Source organism: Physeter macrocephalus, chromosome 4 (assembly GCF_002837175.3).
Source record: "Physeter macrocephalus isolate SW-GA chromosome 4, ASM283717v5, whole genome shotgun sequence".
In the NCBI taxonomy this organism is placed as follows: domain Eukaryota; kingdom Metazoa; phylum Chordata; class Mammalia; order Artiodactyla; family Physeteridae; genus Physeter; species Physeter macrocephalus.
The window spans coordinates 44,499,426-44,510,806 of NC_041217.1; the positions used below are offsets into that span (position 1 = coordinate 44,499,426).

The 11,381-nt window shown below is 38.0% G+C and overlaps 1 protein-coding gene across 3 annotated transcripts in view; it reads right to left on the minus strand.

Moving 5' to 3' along the window:
- RC3H1 (ring finger and CCCH-type domains 1) overlaps nucleotides 1–11,381 on the minus strand; it is a 97,804-nt gene that overhangs the window by 44,593 nt on the left and 41,830 nt on the right. For all 3 annotated transcript variants that reach the window (XM_028488588.2, XM_024133621.3, XM_024133620.3), the window contains exons 3-5: nucleotides 8,456–8,576; nucleotides 6,960–7,199; nucleotides 6,339–6,514 (exon numbers count right to left, since the gene is read on the minus strand). In XM_028488588.2, the coding sequence (XP_028344389.1) occupies nucleotides 6,339–6,514; nucleotides 6,960–7,199; nucleotides 8,456–8,576 (537 nt within the window). The remainder of the gene's footprint in view (nucleotides 1–6,338; nucleotides 6,515–6,959; nucleotides 7,200–8,455; nucleotides 8,577–11,381) is intronic.

Consider the following 11,381-nt stretch of genomic DNA (forward strand, 5'->3'; position numbering starts at 1 on the left):
AAAAAACTAAAAATAGAATTACCATATGACCCAGCAATCCCACTACTGGGCATATACCCTGAGAAAACCATAATTCAAAAAGACACATGCACCCCAATGTTCATTGCAGCACTATTTACAACAGCCAGGTCATAGAAGCAACCTAAATGCCCAATGACAGATGAATGGATAAAGAAGATGTGGTACATATATTCAATGGAATATTAATCAGCCATAAAAAGGAACGAAATTGGATCATTTGTAGAGACGTGGATGCATCTAGAGACTGTCATACAGAGTGAAGTAAGTCAGAAAAAGAAAAACAAATATCGTATATTAACACATATATGTGGAACGTAGAAAATGGTACAGATGAACCGGTTTGCAGAGCAGAAATTGAGACACAGAAGGAGAGAAAAAACGTATGGACACCAAGGGGGGAAAGCAGCAAGGGGTGGGGGTGTGTGTGTGATGAATTGGGCGATTGGGATTGACATGTATACACTATTGTGTATAAAATAGATGACTAATAAGAAAAATAAATTAAAAGAAACAAACAAAAATAACGGATTTTTGAATGAATAGAAGGATTATATATGGACTGATATGAGTAACACATGTGAAATACAAAAAATGTTAACTGGAGAATCTAGGTGGTGGGTATACGGGTGTTCTCCATATAATTATTTAAACTTTTATGTATGTTTTAAAATTTTTATAAGATGTTGAGAAGAAGAGAGCATTTAGATGTTTCCTTCCTATAGACTTTGCATTTAAAAAAATTAATTCCAAAACACCTGTGTTGCTGCTATTGTGATGTAATCTTTTCTTCTGTATGTCTTCTAACGAGATGCAGCTTGCATAAACGTGAGTGCTACTGGTTTCTGTATTTTAACTTTTGTATCCAGCCACCTTATTGGATTTTTTTTGCTTATAACAGTTTTTCATCTGATTAATTATCTCCCCAAGTAAGATTATCTTTCTCATTTCTTTCCAATCTATATAAGCTTTATATTTTTTTCTCTTGTCTAACTACATTGGCCAGTACCTCCAAGATAATGTTAAATTATGGAACTCATAGAGGACATCTTTGCCTTGCTTTTTAGCTTTACTGTAAATTCTTCTCACACTTCCAATGCTGCCTTTTGAATATACGTCTGGTGTCTCCTGTGAATGATTTAGGAGACTCAAGTCTTACTGATGAGACACCTGAACACTTCAATGTGAATGCCCATTTCAAGTTGGCACCATGGGCTTCCCTGGTGGTGCAGTGATTGAGAGCCCACCTGCTGATGCAGGGGACACGGGTTCGTGCCCCGGTCCGGGAAGATCCCACATGCCGCGGAGCGGCTGGGCCCGTGAGCCATGGCCGCTGGGCCTGTGCGTCCGGAGCCTGTGCTCCGCAACGGGAGAGGCCACGACAGTGAGAGGCCCGCGTACTGGAAAAAAAAAAAAAACAAAACAAAAAAACCCAAGTTGGCACCATCCAAGCCAGGTTCCAGAAATATGCCCACCCCACTCCTTAAAAAAAAAAATGGGAAAAAATGACTGGACCATCAGGTATAGCTCTGCAAACCAACACATATAGCATTTAGAGAATGGACTTTGGGGTCTGATAGACATGGGTTCAAATCTCAGCTCTGCCACTTCTGAGGTATGCGGTGTGAGGGCCACCTCCCCTGCCTGAACCTCAAGTGTCTTTGGGGAACGAAGGGGACACTGTGAGTTTAGCATCTAGCATACTGAGGCTGTTCTCATTCACCAGCATGGGGGAGGGCAGGGCCTGGTACTCTGCATTGCTACCACAAGAATGTTTGTAAGCTGGTGGGATATCACATGTGCATAGCAAGTAGTCTGAAAAGACATCCATTAAGCTGGGAGCTGTGGTCACTTCTAAGGAGCGGGATAGAAGGGATATATTCCAGTAGCCTGAATATTTGTAAAGGGCAAGTTTTATATCTGTACCTTGAAATACATACAGATGTTTAAAGAAAACCAACCAAGAAACAAAGTAAATAAAATGGGGTGGGTGCGGTATGTAAGACACCAAGGTTGGCAGGAATCCTAGTATGTCTGAGTCTCCTTGACAAGGTCTCTTCCTCCAGTGATGAGAAGTGTTCTCCCTCTGAAGGAAGCCCTTGCTGACCCTACACGGAGCAGACCCTGGAGTCAAGATCACCCCACACATCCTCTACCCTACTCTCCCACCCTCTTTACACTCTTACTTCTTTTTTTGCTTGAGTTAGTCCTGATTTAGTTTAGATATGCACACTCCTTTGAAGCCACTTGTCTCAGTGAAGACATGCCCACTCCCAGACTCAGTATGTGAATCTTAATTATCTAAGCTAGGGGCTTTTAATGTAGTCCACAGACCACCCCTACCAAGGGTCCGTGGATGGAATGCATGGGATTCACAATCTTGCACTGGGGAAAAAGAAAAAAAAAACTATGTCTTTCTTTTCATTAAACTCCAACTGAAATTTAACATTTCCTTCTATTATGAATGTAAGCAACAAACCACAGTATCATTAGCAGTTAACTTGTGACTTTCACCAATGGAAAACAGAAATATTTTCATATCACAAAACAGTTATTACAGGTATCTCAGAACATTGTTTACCTTCATCACTACTTAAAAATTATAGTTGTTATTAGATCTGCCGCTAGATTTTGTTATTTAGGGCACTAATAAAGAAGCAAGTTTATTCCTGTATCACTTAAAAAATATACTTTTTGATATAGTTGGTTTCTTTTGTAATCTGGTCATTTTATTCTATGCAACTAAATAGAGTATTCTGGGAAGCAGTCCCTAGGTTTCACCAGACTGCCAAAGCGGCCCATGGCACAGAAAAGGTGAATAAACCCTGGTCTAAGCCAATGCTGGCAATTCCATTATCCGAGTTGGAGACTACTTAGGAAGTGTCATGTGACCTAGTGTGTCACATTCACAGTGAGATGCAATGGGACATCTGTTGGAGGGAGAGTGGAGTCCCTCTTGGGAAAGGTTTAAGAGGAGACACAAGGAAGTCAAACTTTCTTCCTCTGCTTCTTAGTGTCTGAGCATGTGAGCTGGGAATTTCTTCCACCATTGGGCAGCCATGTGGATCCACCTGAGATGCAGAAAAGACTGATGGGAGAAGCCTGGGTTTTTGAGGATGTGGTTGATCTGGTGAATTAGCCAGATAGGAACCTCCCTACTTCTAGACTCCTGTTATCAATCAATAAATTCCTTAAGATTTAAAAAAAAAAAAAAAATACATGTACCACAATGTTCATTGCAGCACTATTCACAATAGCCAGGACATGGAAGCAACCTAAGTGTCCATCGACAGATGAATGGATAAAAAAGATGTGGCACATATATACAATGGAATATTACTCAGCCATAAAAAGGAACGAAATTGAGTTGTTTGTATTGAGGTGGATGGACCTAGAATCTGTCATACAGTGTGAGGTTAAGTCAGAAAAAGAAAAACAAATACCGTATGCTAACACACATATGGAATTTTAAAAAGCGGTACTGTGAACCTAGTGGCAGGGCAGGAATAAAGATACAGACATAGAGAACAGATTTGAGGGCACAGTGGGGGAAAGGGAAGCTGGGATAAAGTGAGAGAGTAGCAATGACATATATACGCTACCAAATGTAAAATGGATGGCTAGTGGGAAGTTACTGCATAGCACAAGGAGATCAACTCGATGCTTTGTGACAACCTAGAGGGACGGGATAGGGAGGGTGGGAGGGAGGCTCAAGAGGGAGGGGATATGGGGATATATGTATACAAACAAGTGATTAACTTTGTTGTACAGGAGGAACTAACACAACATTGTTAAGCATTTATACTCCAATAAAGATGTGAAAAAAAAAAGAAGAAAATACTCATATAAGTATTCTGAAAAACACCGTGCTTCTTCTTCATATGTATGGATTATTACTCTTGGGCTTGCCTGGTATTGAGATAGCTGGTACTCAATAACTGAAAGAGCTTCAGATGCTGGTGTGATTCTAAAGATGACTAATTTGTACTTGGTTTAATTCTCCCTGCAGTTTTGTAGGTTAGGTCACCACCTGAAAGTGCAAATTCTAAAATGCTGTACGACAATGATGATAATATTTTTTAGCAATAAAAATAACTAACATTTATTGAGCACATAGTATGTGCCACTGTGTTAAGTTACCTTATTAACTGTTATAGTGACATATTAACTCATTTAATTCTTTAAACTTGTTGAGGTAGGTACTAGTGGTATCACCCCTAATAATTCACATTTTAAGTCAAGCTGTATTCAGGCCAAAGGCCTAATGAATCAAAGTAAAAGAATTAATTCTAGTCTAGGATCACCTATATCCTAACATATTTTACAAATATTTTGCTTTGCTAATCTTTTATTCCCATAAGGACTCAAATTCCTCTATAGAAAATTCCCATTTTTTTTTCCCTCCCATCAAAGAAACAATAGACTATCTTAGTCAGGACTTCCAGGTCATACTGATATATTTTTACTTGTATTCCATTCTTATTATAAGAAGGTCTAACTTAAATTTTGTTAGGTAAGTCCATAGAGAGACCAAACAGATAAAAAAATCAAGAACTATAGTCACAAAAACTAAATATATTTTGCCCCTATTCAAAGGCAAGTCAAAAGACCAAATGAATATGTATATGTATGAAACACCCTCTCAATATACATTAAATCTCATTAAAATGTAGTATATGCTTTCTATATGATGTACTGGTTCTGTGGACTTGGCTCTCAAAACTCTCTTTAACGAAAAACACTCAAAGATTTCCAAGAAATGCAATGTCTGAAGTCCTGGAATTGTACTGTACTAAAATGCCTAGAATTATCTTGCAGCTTGTAAAGGCTTTTCCAATGGAAATAAAAGAGATGCTAAAAAGACCCAGCTAGAACACAGCTATACAGACAGAAACACCTGCAAAGAAAGGAAAATGCTGATTTGAGTTTCATGAAGATGAAATGGGTATTGGCAGACACTTAATAGAAACTCTGCAATAGTGAATACAGTTTAGGGTATGGACCTATTGTGATGAGAGAAGATGAATCTTTTCATGATTGAGAGTATAGTACACACTGCCACCAAAAGAAGAAAGCAGGTGGACAATGAAATAAAGGGACATAATCATGACCCAAGTGAAAAATAATTGGATTTTTACATATTCCAATCTTTTTAAAATTACTATTAACACTTTTAATTAGGATTCAGAAAGGTTCACTTGGGGTATCCTGGCGTTTTTAAACCCCTTATTCTTCTTCACAGAGGAAGGCTGGATTTCTTTCCCTTTATTTCTTAAGCTTCCTATACTGTATCTATCTGGCGCTGTTAATGGAGAAGTAACACTGGAAGCAGACAGACATTCTGAAATGTATTCCGGATTACACTGTACAGTCAGGTTATTACAACCATTACAACAAATGTGAGTTATTCAGGGACAATCTGGACCAGTTGAGATTCTGAGAGCTCCAGAGGGATGTAGGGAAAACAAGAGGGGTGGGTACAGATGTGGAATCCACACCCTATTTTCAGTATATAATCTGAGTCTAGAAAGAAACAGAATAATATTGGCATTTAGCTAGAACTTAAAAAAAAATTTTTAAGTTAAATCTATATGCTGTTGATTTTGTGAACCATTTTATCCTTCTCAAAAAATGACGAGATTAGAATATAGCAGGATGGCTAATGTGGGAGTTTTTTAGTTTCAGTGTCAGATGAGGGAATGTGGTGACCTCCTTATAGCTTGTATGAATTAACAACTTTTTAGAGACATGCTTCCCTGGCCCATGAAGTACTTGTTATGTGTTCTGTCAAAAGCAAGAAGCCCTGACATTAAGAAGTTAGGAAAACAGGATGAACAATAAGTGATACATAGTGGGTACCAGTGTTTGAAGTAGTGCTGATTCAATTTGGCATACAAAGGACATGTCCAGCATTACTATATATACTAAGACCAAAATGGCAAATGGAGCTCCAGTACTGTATATGTGGAATTATATCAGGAGCAAACAGCCAAATAAAATGTACTCCTGCTTCAATGACTCTCTCTCTTTAGACCAATTCTGTATGCAGTCTTGGTGGAAAACTGCCATGGCTTTTTAGTCTCTTCAAATACAAAAATCTATAAGCCTTGATTTAATCTATGTTGTACAATATCTAACATACAAAATTCAATACAAGATTTAACTTTAACAGGACACCATCTATATTCTTTAAAAGAGAAAAGAAAAACTGCTAAAATTTTATGGAAAGATACAGGCAACTTTATTAAACTCAAAGTCTTACTACCTAAGTTTTGGGAAAGGACGTTCCTTTTAAGCTGAAAGTTACCATAGGTTCATACCTTGAAGCAGGAGGCTCTATAAAGGAGCTGGACAACGTGCCCAATGCTAGTTTTAGAGGCTTGAGGAAACCGTGGCTCCAACCTTTGCACCACAAAAAGAACCAATACTTTTCTTGACAAAGCAGAACCATCTTCTAAGGCCAGGAGAACCAGCTTTAGAGCTTCCTCCTGCATTGCTAGGAAAAGTTGAGCAAAACCAAAATTTATCATGTACAGAGATAAGATAAATCCATTTCTTAGAAGGGAAACATTTAATAATTTCTACAGGTACCACTTAATTAATGGGCAACACAACAACAACCGATATTCAGTTATACTTTTGAACAATTTGGGGGCAATTTTTTATTACATTCCATATACTTTAAGAAAGCAGATAAAAGATTAATACAGTTAGGGAAAACCTCTATCAAAATGAATAAACTTTCGGCATTAAAAGTTTTAAGTATCCTGAAAAACTGACATGGAATTACCCAAGCCATGACTGTGGGATACCAAGTGGGATATTACTTGGTAACAACAGAATATTGCAAAGAACTAGCCTTTGTACATCACTTATAGTTCCTACACTATAAATACTTTTAGAATTACTAGTATAGTAAATATCAAACTTTAATTATATACCTGGTCCAAGGAACTGGCAGCCTCTAGCTCTGACTGCTGCCCAAAGATTGGAAGAGAGTTGCTGAGGATTCTGGTGCTGGAGAATGAGCTCTGTAACTGTTCGTTCACCTAAAGATCGAGCTGCCCTCATGGCACGAATCCTGCCTTCTTCTTCTACTAGTTGGCAGTGGACCAGAGTCACCAGCTTCCTCTGCATTGGGCGACTCAGAACACTCTGAGTAGTGCTATTCAGACCCACTCCTTTAAAACAGAAAATAAAGTTATTTCTAGGTTTCCAATGTAATTTTAGAGTCCAGAAAAACTTCTTCTGATGGGCTGATTGACTTATGGCTATGTGGAATAGTTCTGGGTTCTATCAGAATATTTAAAATAAACAATACAAATTACACAACTGAAGCCTAGTTTGCATTTTAAAAGTATACAAAAGCTGTTATTCCATGCAAATGTAACACTCATGACACTAAATATATCATTATTCATTTTAATCATGGAGAAATAAAGAAAATAAGGCCAGTCAATATTAAAAATTAAAAACCCAAATCTTGACGAAGTGAGAGAGTGGCATGGACTTAATATATACTACCAAATGTAAGATAGATAGCTAGTGGGAAGCAGCTGCATAGCACAGGGAGATCAGTGCAGTGCTTTGTCACCATCTAGAGGGGTGGGATAGGGAGGGTGGGAGGGAGATGCAAGACGAAAGAGATATGGGGATATATATATATGTGTATAGCTGATTCACTTTGTTATAAAGCAGAAACTAACACACAATTATAAAGCAATTATACTCCAATAAAGATGTTTAAAAAAAAAAAAAAACCCAAATCTTGAGGTCCTAACAGGTCTAGTATATTTCCCAGTGGTTAATAAGCTCACCTTCCTAATGAAAACAAGCCATAATGGCAAGACAGTAATGGCAACTTCCAATTTTATTGTATCCCCAACGCATACCACACAAAACTGGATAGAAGGCTGACAATTTAGAGTTGTCAAATGATAGAGAGGGCTTCCCTGGTGGCGCAGTGGTTGCGCGTCCGCCTGCCGATGCAGGGGAACCGGGTTTGTGCCCCGGTCTGGGAGGATCCCACATGTCGCGGAGCGGCTGGGCCCGTGAGCCATGGCCGCTGAGCCTGTGCGTCCGGGGCCTGTGCTCCGCAACGGGAGAGGCCACAACAGAGGGAGGCCCGCATACCACAAAAAAAAAAAAAAAAAAAAAAAAAAAAGAACAAAATGATAGAGAGCTCTTCTGAAACCATTAGTGTGTTTATACTTACTTTTGCAACTCATTCAAAAAATGTTTCTAATAAATACCACATAAACTTTAAACTCACTACTTTATTTGATGTGGTTTGTAATATTATTTAGCCCCAGTGGGTTTGGCTTACAATAAATAAATGAATTTCGTTAACATTCACTTATAGCTCACAATTTTTATGGTAACAAAAGCATCTTTAATGAACACGTGTGCTCAGCATGGATAATTTCATCTGATTTACCTCTAGCACTGCTGAGCGGTTTCAGGTACAATGCTAATTCTTCTACACACTTCTTGGCTTCCTCATAATGCTTTGTATCTTCAACCCCACTACACAAAGTAATGGGCTGCTGTTCAGGAACCTAGAGGTAAAAAAAAAAAAAAAAAAAAAGGTGTGTTTGAGTGCTAATTAATTATAATCAAATGTTTTATTGAGTATGTTTTATACACTCCTAACACTAGTAACATCAAAACTCCCATTAAATTTACTGAATTCTTTCAAAAGATCTTTTATATACATACACACAAAACTACTGCATTTTTAAATTTTTGTTTTGTTTCTGTAACAGCTTTATTGAGCTATAACTTGCATATCGTATAATTGACCCATTTAAGGTATATAATTCAATGACTTTAAGTATATTCTCAATTATACAACCATCATAATTTTAGAACATTTTCATGGCCCCCCCAAAAGAACCCCATACACCCCTGCCATATTTCCTCCCAAACCCCCTCCAGCCATAGGAAAAAGCTAATCTATTTTCTGTCTCTATGGATTTGCCTATTTTGGACATTTCATATAAACAGAATCATATAATAACTTCCAAAGTAGCTGTACCATTTTGCATTTCCACCAGCAATAAATGAGAGTCTCTCTTGCTTCACATCCTCACCAGTATTTCGTGCTGTCAATGTTCTGAATTTTAGCTATTCTAATTTATGTGTAGTGGTAGCTCACTGTTGCTGCTGTTTTCACAATTTTTAAAGATTATATTCTATTTATAGTTACTATAAAACGTTGGCTATATTCCCCTTGTTGTACAATATATCCTTGTAGCTTATTTATTTTATACATAGTAGTTTGTACCTCTGATTGTTGTTTTAATTTGCAATTCTTTAATAACAAACAATGCTGAGCAAGCTTTTATTTGCTCATTTGCCACCTGCATACCTTCTTTGGTGAAGTGTCCAGATCTTTGCCCATTTAAAAATCATGTTCTTTTTATAATTGAGTTGTAAGGGTTCTTAGATACAAGTTTCTTACAGATACATGATTTACAATTATTTTCTCCCATTCTGTGGGTTGTTCTCTCACTCTCTTGACAGAGTTTTTTTTTTTTCTTGCGGTACGCAGGCCTCTCACTGCTGTGGCCTCTCCCCTTGCGGAGCACAGGTTCCGGGCACACAGGCTCAGCAGCCATGGGTCACGGGCCCAGCCGCTCTGAGGCATGCAGGATCCTCCCGGACCAGGGCACAAACCCGTGTCCCCTGCATCGGCAGGCGGACCCTCAACCACTGCGCCACCAGGGAAGCCCTGACAGTCTTTTGAAGCACTAAGTTTTTTGTTTTGTTTTGGCCGCACCACGTGGCTTGTGGGATCTTAGTTCCCTGACCAGAAATTGAACCCAGGCCCTCAGCAATGAAAGCACGGAGTCCTAACCAATGGACTGCCAGGGAATTCCCTGAAGCACTAAGTTTTAAATTTTGATTTAGTTTGATTTGTCTTTTGTTCCTTGTGCTTCTGGTGTCATAGCTAAAGTAATACTGCCTAGGGACTTCCCTGGTGGCGCAGTGGTTAAGACTCCATGCTCCCAATGCAGGGGTCCCGGGTTCAATCCCTGGCCAGGGAACTAGATCCTACATGCATGCAACAATTAAGGAGCCCACGTGCCACAACTAAGGAGCCTGTGTGCCGCAACAAAGGAGCCAGCGAGCTTCAACTAAGGAGCCCTCGAGCTGCAACTAAGACCTGGCACAACCAAATAAATAAATAAAATAACAAAAAAACCACTGCCTACTCCAAGGTCACAAAGATTTATGCAAATATTTTAAGAGTTCTGCAGTTTTAACTCTTACTTTTAGCCTCTGATCTATTTTGATTTAATTTTTGTATATGGTGTGAGGTAGTGGCCCAAATTCATTCTTTTGCATTTGGATATCCAGTTTGCTCAGCACCATTAGTTGGAAAGACTGTCTTTTCCTCGTTGAATGGTTTCGGCAATCTTGTAAAAAGTCACTTGACCATATACATGGGTTTATTTCTGGACTCTCTATTCTATTCCATTGATCTAAATGCCAATCTTTATGCCAGCACCACTCTGTCTTGATCACTAGAGTTTTGCAGTTTCAAAATCAGGAAGTGTGATTCCTTCAAATTTGGTCTTCTTTTAAGACTGTTTTGGCTATTTAGGGTCCCTGTGAGTCCATATAAATTTTAGGATGGGTTTTTCTATTTCTTAAAAAAACATCATTGGGATTTTGAAAAAGCTTGCATTGAATCTGTTGATTGCTTTGGGTAGTACTGTCATCTTAGTAATATTACGTCTGTGAACAGGTGATGTCTTTCCATTTATTTATGTCTTCTTTAATTTCCTTAAGCAATGTTTTATTTTCAATGTACAAGTCTTTCACCTCCTTCGCTAAATTTATTCCTAAGTATTTTATTCTTTTTGATGCTACTGTAAGTGAAATTATTTTCTTAATATCCTCTTGGATTGTTCATTGTTAGTGTACAGAAATGAAACCAATTTTTGCATGTTAATTTTGTATCCTGCAACTTTGCTTAATTCATTTATTACTTCTAACAGTTTTTTAATGGAAATCTGTGGGGTTAAAATAATGGCTATTATGGATTAAAATATCCTATCCTCAAATTTCATAAACATTAGTTGTTACAGTTAAGACATAACAAGGTCTTACTCATTTTGTAGAAAAAGAATTAGTTCATCCTTAGACAGCTTTATGAAAAAAAGTAGGTCTTGGCCATTTGTTATTAAAATATTATATTACTAAAATTGTTATCCCCAATAAGACTATTTTAAAAACATTTCCAAGAAAAAAAATACATAAATAAAAAATAAAAAATAAAAACATTTCCAGGGGCTTCCCTGGTGGCGCAGTGGTTGAGAGTCTGCCTGCTGATGCAGGGGACGCGGGTTCATGCC